The sequence below is a fragment of the Anticarsia gemmatalis genome, chromosome 17 (genome assembly GCF_050436995.1).
Source record: "Anticarsia gemmatalis isolate Benzon Research Colony breed Stoneville strain chromosome 17, ilAntGemm2 primary, whole genome shotgun sequence".
Lineage (NCBI taxonomy): Eukaryota > Metazoa > Arthropoda > Insecta > Lepidoptera > Erebidae > Anticarsia > Anticarsia gemmatalis.
The window spans coordinates 5,731,339-5,745,357 of NC_134761.1; the positions used below are offsets into that span (position 1 = coordinate 5,731,339).

At 35.5% G+C, this 14,019-nt stretch overlaps 2 protein-coding genes across 2 annotated transcripts in view; one reads left to right on the top strand and one right to left on the bottom strand.

Moving 5' to 3' along the window:
• Positions 1-722: 722 nt before the first annotated feature.
• On the bottom strand, positions 723-5,431 carry LOC142979838 (uncharacterized). Its single transcript, XM_076125029.1, has 3 exons — positions 5,008-5,431; positions 3,966-4,158; positions 723-1,693 (listed from the first exon to the last, which is right to left on the bottom strand). The coding sequence occupies exons 1-3, from the start codon at positions 5,311-5,313 to the stop codon at positions 1,395-1,397; spliced, it is 798 nt and encodes a 265-aa protein (XP_075981144.1). The 5' UTR covers positions 5,314-5,431; the 3' UTR covers positions 723-1,394.
• Positions 5,432-12,748: 7,317 nt separating this feature from the next.
• Positions 12,749-14,019, top strand: part of LOC142979919 (ADAMTS-like protein 4) — a 53,628-nt gene continuing 52,357 nt past the window's right edge. The window contains exon 1 of the mRNA XM_076125149.1: positions 12,749-12,913. The gene's annotated coding sequence lies outside the window, so the exon portion shown is untranslated. The remainder of the gene's footprint in view (positions 12,914-14,019) is intronic.

The window sequence follows — 14,019 nt, forward strand, 5'->3', positions numbered from 1 at the left end:
AAAATATAGGTTTTCGATTTAGGTTCTATTTATTATTAAGTGCCAACTTATTTAAGACTTAGGACTTTTAAGAAGGAGAAAAAATAATTGGTATAAAATAATTAGAATTATTAACTTATTTTTCCCGGTTCCCTGCACGTTACATTTTTATGGTCATTATATTTCACAATAAAACGCCTGAATAAAAACGTACAGCAAATGCACTAAAACATTATAAGAAAACGATCCCAGGCGTCTGAAATGATTAAGATTACTATAATTCCACATTAATAAGCACAAGGGTGATTACGGGCAATGTAGGTACATTCTGAGTGCTGGATTACTTTTGACTGCAAAAAGTTCTTCAATTAATATAAAATTGAAATAAGGCTCTATTTCATGTTGAGTAGGACATTTAACCATCCAAACCATCCTTATGATGGCACAGCCTCAAATGAAGTGTAAAACAGAATACAACCCAATTTAAAATGACAAATTTTGGGAGTATTTTAGTTGGTAAATTGATTACTATTGACTAGGCAATGTCTGGACACCATTTTCAACAATCCTGAGGCAAAATGAGGGCAATTAACCGGTACCTTACTTATCACCTTGTACCGACCCTAAGTGACGAAGGATAAGGGTAAGGCATAGAAGACTTATTAACTTGTTCTAATATTCTGTAGAGAACAGACATAAATTTGATTTGTTTTTTTTACAAATAAAACAACAGAGTTATCAAAAACCTTTATTCATAAAATAACACTCATACATGCATGTATTAGGTTACTTATACTTAGTATTATTATAAAGAATAACAATATAAGTAACAAATAACTGAAAAACTTACACCTAAGCCTTATAATTTACTAATATAAGAATTAAATAAAATAATAAATTAATTAAGTATGGTATGTGGTATGTAAGTATGTGCGTAGGTTCTGAAGTTGAAGACGTGATGACAATGAATATGAATGCACGATAAAATGTCAATATTAGCTAAACAATTTTGGGATTTCTTATACGTAACATGATGTTACGCATAAAAACCTATTTCCAGAATCACTCATTTCCACACACAATAAATATTTTATGGTTATATTTTTACTTTTCATAAGAATACTGTATTCCATAGTGCAGCATTATTTATCATAATTATAACAAAATCAATTATTATTAGAACGGGTACGTATTTACAATTACCTATTATCTACACGACAAACTTAGGCTGACCACACAGAACTGCGATTCGAAGCGAAGTGACTTCGCAACGCTAAAACTGGCGATGCGAATTATGCGAATGCGATAAAAAATTAAAGTCGCAAGTTCTTGGGATACAAAAGTCGAATCGGAGTTTTGTGTATGACTGTTCAAGCGGTGCTGTCGCCGTCTGTCGATCCTGGAATTTTAACTAGTCACATTGAGTTTCTGGTGGTAGAAACTAAGTCGTAAATGGGTTGAATCAGCACGTACACTAAAATCATCATTACGAAAACTATTAGCGCAGTCGAGAGGTTTCCCATTATAGTAGCGGCATAATCCATATTGAATCCTATTGCCATAGAAATAAGTCCCATACTGATTGCGAATAGACCGACACCCATGTGTAGGATTTTGACGGGACCACTCTTGACCATCAAACGCACTTTTGATGAAAATAGCGCGATGATGCCCGTGATAAAACTGAGCAGAGTGAAGGCTAAAGCAATGACACCTGAAATTAAAATAAAATAAATTGTTATTCACAAGAACCAGGCAAAATACGTAGATAATTACAGAGTTGCTTAATTGGTCATAGAACATACTTAGATTCTAATGAGTCGGTGTTTTACGATACTCATAGCCGAATGCCTCAACGACATGTTTTTTTGAGTATGCTCATTTATTTCGATCTCTACATTACACGTATTGAAGCTTAAGTGTAAAACAGTGTGTAGAATAATGTTTAAGTCTTAGGATAATGGAAGTTATTAGTTAAGCAATTCACTTTATTGTCTCTAAGTAACACAAGAATCCGATGAAGGAGCTTTTGAAAGTTTCAAAAGTGATTCATTCTGATTTGATTATAATACAGTAGGGTCAAGTAGGGATCAGTGGCTCAGTCGGGTACTATGACTCATGCGTAGATTTCCTAGAAAGAACAACAATATCTATCCATCTCTTTCACGAATCGTAAGCGTTCCACACCCGAACACGTACAAACCAATCATCCGCCATCTCTGGCGCCGCATGAAAGTGGTGCAGATAGTTTTGTGTTTCGGTGCATCAAAAATTACTTTGCAAGGTAAATGATATGAGATTTTATTAGTTAAAGTCCTAAGATTTATTGTTTGTTACATTTTTTATTGAAAGTGCCATTAATGCACTAGGCAGTAGCATAGATTAGCTTACAATTCCATAAACAATGTGAGATTGGTGCGTCATTTAATGAAAAATGGCGACGGCGTGTTCACTGACTCAAATTTAAGAAGTCTACAGTGGCTCATGAGTCACTGTGTACACTGTACAGTAAGTACAATTAAATAGACATATACATTACATTTTATTTGATACTATCACTTTTATTTGATGTATGACTTTAATTAAGACATATAACTGAAAATAAATCATAGTTTTGATGGAATCTTTAAATGAGTCACTGTGTACTGTTTGGGTCACTGTTGAATATTTATATCATGCGCCACTATGTACTGTTAGAGTCACTGTGTACTACAGGGTTGAGTCAATGAAGACCAGTACCAGTACACAGTGGCTCATTTCCCACTTTTTAAAAAACATACTGTTACAACTTTAATTATGTCTTTATCGGAAAAGTGATAATGCAGAAAGATAGTTTAATAACCCAAGTATAACGGGTGTGAAATTCAGCTCGCTACTTTAATTTTATAATGATCATTTCAGCATCCGAAAAAATCCGAGTCAGTGTTGCCTACCTGACCCTACTCTCAGGCGGTGATATTTTCTTTATAGCTTAGGATCAACTTTATCGTTTGTTGCAAAGATGGATGCCGCTATCTGTCCTCCAGATGATTATTTATCTGAATACACTTTTACGAAAACTGAGGACTTTCCGATAAGGTAAGCAGAAATTGTTAGTTGCAAATTGTGCAACATTACCTATCTATGTAGTATTTTATTTTACCCAGGAAGGATAGTAATATTCTTATTAACGGTAAGATCGTCCTTTAGAGACTAGTAACCCATTAATATCCCGCTGGAAAGATTGAGTCCACCACGCCAGCCAAATGCGGGTTGGGGACTAAGGGGACTTAAATATTTTTTATCGATAGGTAAATGGCCAAGTTAAACTGTGGTGACTGACATATTTTGATGAACTACAACGGGAGATTACACGCATTGTTTATACCCTGAGTCACCTTTTACCAGTTGATACCGTTCCGTCGTATCAACCACGAAGTACGATCTTCTATCAAGAAGATATTTTATCAATACATAGCGATAATACATCAAAAGATAAGGGTTTACTATTTACCTACATTTTTAAACATTGATCTCAGTGTTACTCTTCTAAGCTATGTTTTAGACAATATTGTAAACAATTTATTTGTATTGTCAAGCAAGTAAAATCATCAGTTATAACTCAGTATGACATATTTTTAACATGTTACTGCGACCGACTCAGGCAAATGGTTAATTAATAGGTACTTGCCAATGTTGCAGATTCTTTTAAATACATGTTTAAAAATATAAATACTTAATCACCCAATAATTTCGTATTCTAAAATGTGGTACCTATCTAGTACAGGTAGAGAATAAATACGTTTAGCTTAAAACGGTGTTATTTTTTAGTTTGGTTTTTTCCAATTTACGATAGCTCGCATTTGATATCTAATGAGTCGTGAAGTGGATGTGTCACAAATGTTATTGCTCAATTTTATAGCTTTAATATAACAAAGTACCTATATACCAAGGAAAAGCCAAAGTATTGGTAAACGATTGTTATAAAGTAACTGTTAGTTGCTTACCGCATATGCCATGAGCCGTGGAAATCTGCATATTGACTTTGGCCAGTCCAAGGAAAGTGCCTGCGATGACGAACAGAGAGCCGATGAGTTGTAGACACCCATGCACGATGCGTTTGGCATCTTTGGACAGTTGGAACGACCATGAGTTGTGTCTGTGTAGCGTCAGGATTGCCTCCACCAGGAACAGTTGGTACTGAAATTAAGAGTACATCTGATCAGATGGTTAAAGTGCACGAGTGGAGATGCTTAAGGGCTTGTAAGTTAGCCACTATTAATTAATTAAAATTATATTAATTACACTAAAATGGCTTTATGAGTTCATGTAGCCAATTGTATACATATGTACTCTTAGGAATACTACTACTAAGTAGGTACTATAATTTTACAGAGTTACAAAGTACCTACCTACTAAGTGATATTTGTTGATCGGAAAAAACTGCCCTTTAGATCTAGTGGGTAGCCTTATCTGTTTCTCAATTCGCATAAATCGAACGAATCTGAGTTACATTTTTGTTACTCCCACTAACTTAAACCAAAATAGTTAAGTTCTAAATTGTTGCATGACTACTTAATAAAATGCTTGAGTAATTTAACATTTCCTCAGTCGTAAATGATTTATTTGACGCGATTAAGATAACTACATAAGTATTATAATTTTCTATTAGGATATAAAAACTATGAACAGTAACGATGTTCAAAACAAGGTGTTTCATCATATATTATATTCGTAATTGGAGAAAAATGGTCTCGAAAACGTTTAAACATAGTGCCCTGCGGCAAGTTGCGCCACTTCATACGTCATGAACTACTGACTTAATAATACACTGGACCCAGCACGCGACTATGACGATCGACTGAAGTAAACCACCAATTTATGTTATACGTAAGACGGCTACGCCTTCCACTCAAGACCTATTAAAGTTACGCATTGCATGTTTTTGTAAGTATCTAATGAATAAAGATTTTAATGGGGTAAGCTAAAAAGCTGTTAAAGTTTAAATTGGTATTTGAAAATTTGTGTCAAAAAGTTTACAATACTTACACCGGTTCCAGCAAAAATAATATGCAGCTCCAAGTTGGTGATTGCTCCGCTGGGTACTGAGGTCAAAGCGAAGTGCCAAACACAGAACACTACTATGGCGACTTGCATGTGGTGCAGGAGGTTGATCAGCTGGCAGATGGAGCGCCACGCGGACTCCCAGGAAGAGTCGTACATATTCCCGCTCTCCTCGTCGTACGCTGTCGGAGCCCTCGTCAGCTCGGCCGTGCCCGGGTACGGCACGTGCTCCCGAACCTCGAACATTTCCACCTTCTCCATAGACTGCTGACTCGTGCTCGGTCTATCCATTTTCAGGCACCACACACTACGGACCTACTAGTTTCCCAACTTCGGTAATCCCACACAGACACGCGGTCACATGGAGTCCCGTCGACTTTAGAACTAAATCGCCAGTATGTCAAAGATAGCGATACTCTTGTTAAGATAACAAGAGAAAATTCAATTGATAGTTCACCTATCGTGAGTGAATTGACAGTTTTAAGATTATGATCTTGCGTAACATAGTGATAATGCGGGATGATATTATAGTTATTCGCTAGATTAGACGTTCTATTATCTCGGTCATTCTTTTAGGAATGTCGAAATTTCGTAGACTTCTGAAGGAGTGGTCACGCCGCAGGTAAAGTCTTGGTTTTCGTGACCTACTTTTTGTGTAGAGCTGCCTAATTCATATAAATCACAACATTTCGCATTGAATTCTCAGAATACCCAACTGTTCGGAGTTGCTGAAACCTTGGTGGAGTGTGCTCACCTTGGAGTTTATATTTTATGCACAAATACTGTTCGAGATTAGCCGGTCTATTTGGTTGATGATATAATATTTATTCACGAATGTGTTGTTAGTATTTTGATAAACAGTTTACATAGAGTTTGTATTGTACCTGTAAAATCTGCCACTGTTTTGAGTCGTCATAAGTCTGTTTCTCCTCGGTTTTGTAGCGCAGATGTTTTTTGATTTCTTATATTTTTTTGAAAACGGTGTTAATTTTAATGTAATAACAAGTATATCCTTGTACCCTAAAGACATGTAGACTGAATCACTCATCCGAAATGTTGAATTCACGCCGTAAACTATCCCTGCGAGATTTGCATAAAAAATACATATCCTCTATTGTCAGTGAAATTCAAAACACAATGTTATGCTCACTTTAAATATTAATGTGCTGCATACATTGTTGCATTATAATGTAGAGCTCGGAAACATAGTACCTTCGTACCTATTTTCGGGATCACAGTACCTGTATCAGTACTCAATAGTCATTAACTTTCTTAATTTTTTGAGAGAAGTTACAAAGTCTGTTTATCTAGGAGTCTAAACAAAAGAACTAGGTATGTACTAAACAGAAATAATTTTAAAGAAGCCCACATCGCACTGACACCTATCGTTCAAAATGTAAGGAGTGCTTTGTACTAGTACTGCTACTTGACACTAGATGGCATTACATAAAAAGTTTATTTTAGAGGTAACAGATGGCGCTACCAGTCTCGTTACAATTTGAAATCTATTCGGTATTTTACATTCTGACCAAGAACATATTAATTATGTAGTTAATATTTTTATAATATATATTAACCTGAAATAGCGGAGCTTGTCTTTTATGGGGACCAAAAAAGGTAACAAAAGCAATCTGTGTTTTATAACCTTTATTTATCGAAATCAACTCTAATATTGTTATCTTACAGTAAAAATAAGTTGCAAGATGCCTCTCCTCCTGTAATTGAATTTTTATTAACAGCGCCAACGATGCGACTATCTGACTTCGGCTTCCAACCTCACAACTTAATTAGTTGAAGCGACACCGGGCGTTCAATTTTCAAGCTCCGACTGAAGCTGGTTAACTGGCACAGTCGAGCTCGGTAATATGCAAGCTTACGAAGTCAGTACCTTTGCACTGATGAACTTAATAGAGTTCGTTTACAAAATTGAATTGACGCAGGTGCAGCAATGTTACTCCTACTATGTATCTAGTTAGAATGTATGTAGCACTTTTGTTCGAAGAATAGTGTTTTGAAAGTAGCTTTTTGTCTAGACTGAGTAAATCGGACCAATATAACTAAGTAATTGGAATTTTAGTTAATAGTAAAGAAATCTGTAAATTAAATCACTCATTAAAGACCACACAGCTCATTTATACAAAACTCTTCACAAGATAATCTATACAATCTAAATTAACACAGACTCAAATTCCAAAGAGGTCACAACGCCTAATAAATATCACAGAAAACAAAACGAATGACATTAAAAAGAGAAAAAGAAAACACAATCCTAGAAAGAAATAACTGTTTCAAAGGCACCGAGAGTTATTAGGGAGGAAGGACCGCCTATCAATTAATTAAGGACTAATGAATTCCTACCTGAGGGGTTATTGTCGAGGCGTAACCCATTTGTCAACGCAACACGTGATAACGAGGGGTCAACTGGACCCTTTACACAACGCCGCTCAGTGCACTGACCTGGGAATAACATGTCATATTTTAATATTTTATTGAAAGAGAAAAACAATATGTACCTACCTACTTCTGCTTCCATTATTTATGGCGTTATTATTACAAGAACCAGGAAAATCTCCAATCAAAAATAAAATTAAATATAGACCTGTATTGAAGAAAAAAAGGACATTTATTACCCCTGGGCCCTGCATAAAACTTACGGCATTTTGTTAAATCTTTCGACACTCGGCACTTTCGAGTAGAGAGCGTTTGACATCTAAGACAACGTGAAAAAAAAAGTTCTTGCAGAAGACGCTAGGAGCGCGCATATATTTTTCATACCCACATTTGCCGAAAGCACACAGTTGTAGGAAATCGCCACTACGCTTTCTTTTATTCTCAGAGAGTCCTTATCCTCGTAATTCTAGACTTCGCCTCGTATTTACGTATTTGGTCAAGTTTTATAACAAACCTAATTAGGGTACTCAAGAAAAGTAATAAAACAAAGGCCGTTACTCCAAAAAAGTTTATTGTGACTGTAATTTGCCGTTCCATCTTTATTGTCAATTTTAGTACGCAGAATCTCTTAGTGCGTCGAATGCGTCTTGTACTGTAAACATTTTAGATAATTAGTATTAATATCTCTGATGGCAAACATGCTGGGAAAGCGTGTACAAGGAAGTTCTAGTGTGAAAGTACTAGTATTTTTTATAAGTACAGAAAGAAGTAAACTATCGTAGCAATAAAAGTATAGACAAGTAGGTACATCTTTGTGACACCAGCGGATACGTTTAAAAAGAAACCAAGCAGAGACGACGCTACCAACTAGAACTTAGTCTTGCAATAGGATTTCCTTGACTATAAAAATATATAGCTTTCTAAACTATGGCTTTACCTCATAAATATCTTAGATAAAACGCTACTTCATGTCGTTTTCTAAAGACTGTACTTGTTTTCACATCCTTTTTTCGAAAAGCTCCCATACAAAAGGGTCGCAGTTGAAGTTAGTTCAAATAATTACGTCATTATAGATATCGCGAGCAAGGTTGTGGAGTCTGGACGGCACGGGACGCATGAAGTGAACGCGGTCATTACCTCAACATGTGGGAGTCCGCCGATACACTCCCACTTGCAACGGTTATAACGATACAGGATCGATTATACAGCTATATCGATTATGTTCAGGACTGGATCTTATTTGCGATTAGCAGATTATTATTGGTAGTCGATTAAGTTGTAATCTTTAGCATAATATTAGAAAATTATTCACCGGAGCCACGCTTCCGCAGTACATCCAAGAAAAAATAAACTACGTATGATTTTCCGATGAAAAAACAAAGTTATATCGTGATTTAATAATTCTTTATGACGCTTGTTGCAGTTGTAAGATTGGTACGTCCAAAAACAGATATCGGAAGTCTATATCATTAACATAACTGACGTAATTATGTAACTCATATAAGTTTTATATCGTACACTATAAAACCACATTACACGGTACAAGTTTACGATAGCGAATAACTCTGACACCTTCGTTTCCTCAAATATTTCGTTCGTTCATAAATCTCTGTATATTTTGTACGGTAACCGCGTGTATTGCACGCCTCACGTCATTCCCATGATTGTTAATTATTATAAATCGATGGAGGCTGCGCGGCGAGCCCGTCGAGTGCATTCGATTATTATCATTAGATTTATCGCTGGTAACAGGCCGACGACGCTTGTGAAGGAAGATCCAACGAGACGTTACTTCATGGACCGATCATCGACTCATTGTCGGTAAATTTTAACTTAAACCACCTGGAAGAATCGTGACAATACGCCACACAAAATACTGTAAAATAGTAGACCTTATTGACTCTACTACTTTCCTCGAGTACGTTTAAATTACATTCGAAATCATTGAGCTAAACGTTTCGTCATAGATAACAATGAATTATGGAATGCACATGAATTATTGAAAGTAACCAAAGTGGATCGAAAGTGCATCATATCGAACATCCATTTACACAGCGTATAGATTTTTAATTTATTGTCACTTTGTCGCCGTACATCTTTCGAATTTATGACTGATTTGGTAATAGCTGGCTCTAAATTGAATTAATAAAAGTATTTTATAGTTTTGTAATTCGATGTCGTATCTTTAACACTTAAAAGTACAGAATTATCTTCACGGATATAAGCGTGACAGGGCTGGAAGTGCTATTAAAGAAAATAGACGGCCCATCAGACATTTCCTGCAATCGGACGACAGGTACATTGAAATCAAATCATAATCATAAAGCAGTAACGCAGATATGAGCGGCGGCCGTGCCATTAATATAGCGTTTGCGAGCGGTAGTTAATATCTTAATAAGAAAGCAATAGAGATTATAGAATCATGGTTGTACGGGGGTGGGCTGTAATACCAAAGTATAGTGTAATAGCTCCCGCAATGTGTGGTCCCGTCGTTGCACCTCGGATGTATCGATAAATCCCACTGTGACTACGCCCGCAGTTAGTGCAGAATAATACATAAATAACAGCCTTACAAAGTGACTTTTATAACTGATGTTCAGGTAATTAAATACTGCGACGGATGCTGCCTTTGTACCGGCTATCTTCGATAATTATAGAATCGGTAAGGCACCGGCTGGCTGAGCTGCAGTTGACTTATTAATGAATTGATGATCGTATTACTCAAGCTGTATATTTGTGCAGCATAAATTCAATTGCATTTATGGTTATAATCTGTAAGGTAATCTAATTTACATGGCATTAAATGCTGTTTACGAGTTTGCAGTGGTTCTAAGTAATAACAAGTCGTCAGAACATTTATTTAATAAACGGTTTAGCTATAATTGCTAGAAGAATGGTAATTATCATATATTTATGGCTTCTCATATTTCAGCTATTAATCATTGTGTTCACTTTTCGTACTAACTATTATTCAACAAGTCAACAATAATTTTATTCGATCTCACATTTTTGAAAGTGATACCCTTAAATTATGTATATTCGTCATAGTTTTAATTTATCGATGTCATATACTTACTAAACAGGAAAACAGAAATATCTAAAATATATAAATAAAACACCCAGAAGTCCAAATACATTTCCTAACATAAAATAGGGCACAGAGGCTAGATTTTAGCATCTCGTAACTTGATAGAAAAAAAAAGATTTGTGACATATAGTTTACAGTTAGTTTTCGTTTTAAACATTTTTGTTTTTTATCGATAGTCAAGTGGCCAGCAATAATACCTAATAGTAAAATGTCGATAATACACAGTGCGTTGCAAGAGGATACTAAGTAATTGTTTTTCGTGACACACATATTATGCAACCGCTTGTAATTATTGGTCTGCACGCTCATCCCTAGTAAAACGTTTTGTTCAATTGCTTTGTTGGTTAAAGTGACTCCATATTGCTACTTCACAGGAACATTCACTAGAAAAATAAGCTTAAGCTTGGTAGAGTTTGATAATTATACATTTATATGGAATTAGGTTTGTATGAAAATGTGAAACGGTTTTTTTTTGTATTAAGCTAACATACATAAAAGATTGTGCAGCAAAATAGCAGAACTTTAATCAACAGTGGTAGCTAATAATAGCTGTCTTTAACAAAATTCTATTTCACTCATCATGGCAGCAAAAGTCGTGTGTAACGTTTGGAAGATTTTTAGCAATAATTGTTTGCGTTTGTGCGAACATTTAACTTTTTATTTATCTGAACGGGCCTTTATACCTTACAAAAAGATAAAAAATACAGTGTTGTGTAAACTCGGCGTAATGGTAACAGGTAAAATAAACTATGTAACTAAGTATGATCATTTAATTATCGTCTCATTTATAGCAATTCACTTCTCTGTAATTACATGAAAACACATTTTAATAAAAATGATAATTATGTACATACTGTGCACACATAAATGACATATTTTTTGTATTTTTTGACAATAGTTTGAATGCAAGTTTGTTATTTAACATGAGATGTATATATAAAAACAGCTGAATCAATTCGAAGAAAATGTGCGCTATTTCACAGTACATTATTATAGAAAGCACTGTTGCTTAGTCGCAGTATTCAAAATAAATGAGTGTGTAGGTATTATCTTTTTTGTAGTAGTGCATATTGCAGGCACAAAATATTTCTGTGCTTCTTCGACTATCCACTGTCAAATAAAAAAAAAAATCTCCTGATACTGGGTCCGTATACCATAAGGTGGTCGTGGGATTGTCCCTATTCACTGTCAGCTCTACCTATTTTCTTTACAATCCGTTGTAACACTTTACACAATCCATCCACACGCGCCGTAATACATAAAAACTGCAAACCTATATCCATACCTACATTATATACATTTTCGCACTGTACCATGCAATTTCCTGGTATTATATAGACAGTTTTAATAGTGTAAATGGGAGACGAGTCCACATGAAGCCATGGCGTGGCGAATGAATAAACGCCGCGGTACAAACCCGCGGGAACATCAAGCGATTTTTGACGAGAAACCCTCCCTCTACTTAAATTACTATAATAAATCACGTAAGATTGCTTAGAAATAACTTCGCTATTACAACGTTATTGATAATTTTGTTTTGTTTGTGTACAAGCTGTTGAAGTTCTAAGCGTATTATTAACTTGTATGTTTTTAGATTGTAGAGAATTAAAAGTAAGTATGAGACAGTTGGCGTTGTCGTAATTGTAATTAGAAGACATTGGGCGTTTCAATAAATGTGAATGCCTAATTAAGGAGTAATTTAATTAATTCGAAAATTTTGAAATTGCATTGCAAAAAAATGTTGTTTGCAAAAATGTGTACATTTAGTTAAAATTAAGCTTGAATAGAGTAAAAAAACATACCAATTACAATACAATTATAAATTAGAACTCTGTCTCTGTTAGCTTAAAACACCGTTTTTATCAATCAGTGATTTTCACGTTCGGTAGCTACTGGGTCATACTCTGAAATATTTCGCAAAATTGCTGAATATAGAGCAAATTATGTTACACAATTCCAAATTCCAGTTTCTATCTATACTTAAAGAATTAACCGCTCGAATTACCCATAATTAGTCAGCATTATTAAACAATTTCCCGACATCAATTTTCCACCTTATAAATCATGTACAAAACACACGCTTGAAGTATTTATTGCATATTACGAGGCATGTCCTACGTTTTATATTTCCGCACCACACCACGCCGGTTACAAGTCATAATTATTAGAACTTTTACTCGCATTTTTACTTTCCTCTCGAGTTATGGGCGAGATCTTGAGCCCTTTTTCAAACAGTCGAAAGCCGGTGCCCGCGTCAGAAGGGACTCGTGCGCACGCTGCGTCAAAGAAAATCCTGCAATTAAGAAAATTATACAAATATTACTGTTTTATACAACATTTTCTTTTAAGAAACTTCAGTTATTTGTTATTTGTGTGTGAATAGTGTTAAAAATAGCTTATTGGTGAATTTAGGTGAGTAAAATTTTCAATTTTCCGCACTACTTTTCAGCGATTTCTGCAGCTGAGAATGATTTGAAGTACGGTACTGTTTGCAAATGTGAAAATAACAACCCTTAACGCATTGTGAGGTCCCAAATGACTGTACTATTTAGTTATCTGTCTTTATATAGTTTTGCGATAGCTTTCAGAGCCATTTATTTTATAACTTTTTTTGGTGAAAATTATCAATGTTTAGTAATGGAAATTCGTGTTAATCATCATTTTTTTCGTTCACTTTTCAAAGATTATCAACCATTTGACCGTAATTTCAAAATACGTCATGTCCAAAATGACATCAGGTATTTACTCACACTTATAATAAAGTCCGGCGCTTGCTATAAAGATGTCAATAATAATCGCGTGTATTATTGAAGTTTCCTACATTCCTGTCTCAATTGGTTACCGTTAGAACATAATTAACTTGATTGTCTCGCGGCCGGACAAAAGGGTTCATATGTCAGCACCTTTTCTCATCGGAAGCGTGAATTTGCACAAGTGTCGGTTAGTTTATAAAGTTGTATGTATTGAGTACAACGGGTTAGCGTAGCAGCAGGCGGTATGGTTTATCTTGGTATTTTAAAAGCTGTGTTTGAATACGGATCCTGGTCTGGGAATATGTTGTTCTATCATAGGTTGGACTAGGATAGTGGGACATCATAGATGATTGTAGTTGTTTTTTGTAACTTTCTAATAATCGTATTTTTTTCAATGGGTTTATGAGGGATTAAAGAATAAAACGTTTTAATGATCAAGACTTCTGAAAAGATTTTCGGGATCACAGATATAGGAAAGCATAAAAGGAATATATCGCGCCAAATTTATCTGACGATAGGTTAAAATTGGGTGCTGAAAATGTATAAGACATTATGGATACTAAATAAATACCACAAAGCATCCGCCTCATATTTATTACATATGATTCTGGTACATGCATCATGGCATGTTGCGACTTTGCGACTAGTGAGTACATCCGCGAGTGTTGCGGAGCGACCGGACGGACGGCGTGCGTCGGTCGTGTCGTGTCGGCCGCACCGCGCCGCACCGCGCCGCCACCGGCACTCTGTTTGCACTGTGATGCG

Bases quoted from the DNA above. Each gene is read 5' to 3' on its own strand.
- LOC142979838 (XM_076125029.1), bottom strand. From the start codon at position 5,313: ATGGATAGACCGAGCACGAGTCAGCAGTCTATGGAGAAGGTGGAAATG. The intron at 4,159-5,007 runs GTAAGTATTGTA...TCTTAATTTCAG, and splicing joins TTATTTTTGCTGGAACCGGT to TACCAACTGTTCCTGGTGGA. The intron at 1,694-3,965 runs GTAAGCAACTAA...TTTTAATTTCAG, and splicing joins CACGGCTCATGGCATATGCG to GTGTCATTGCTTTAGCCTTC.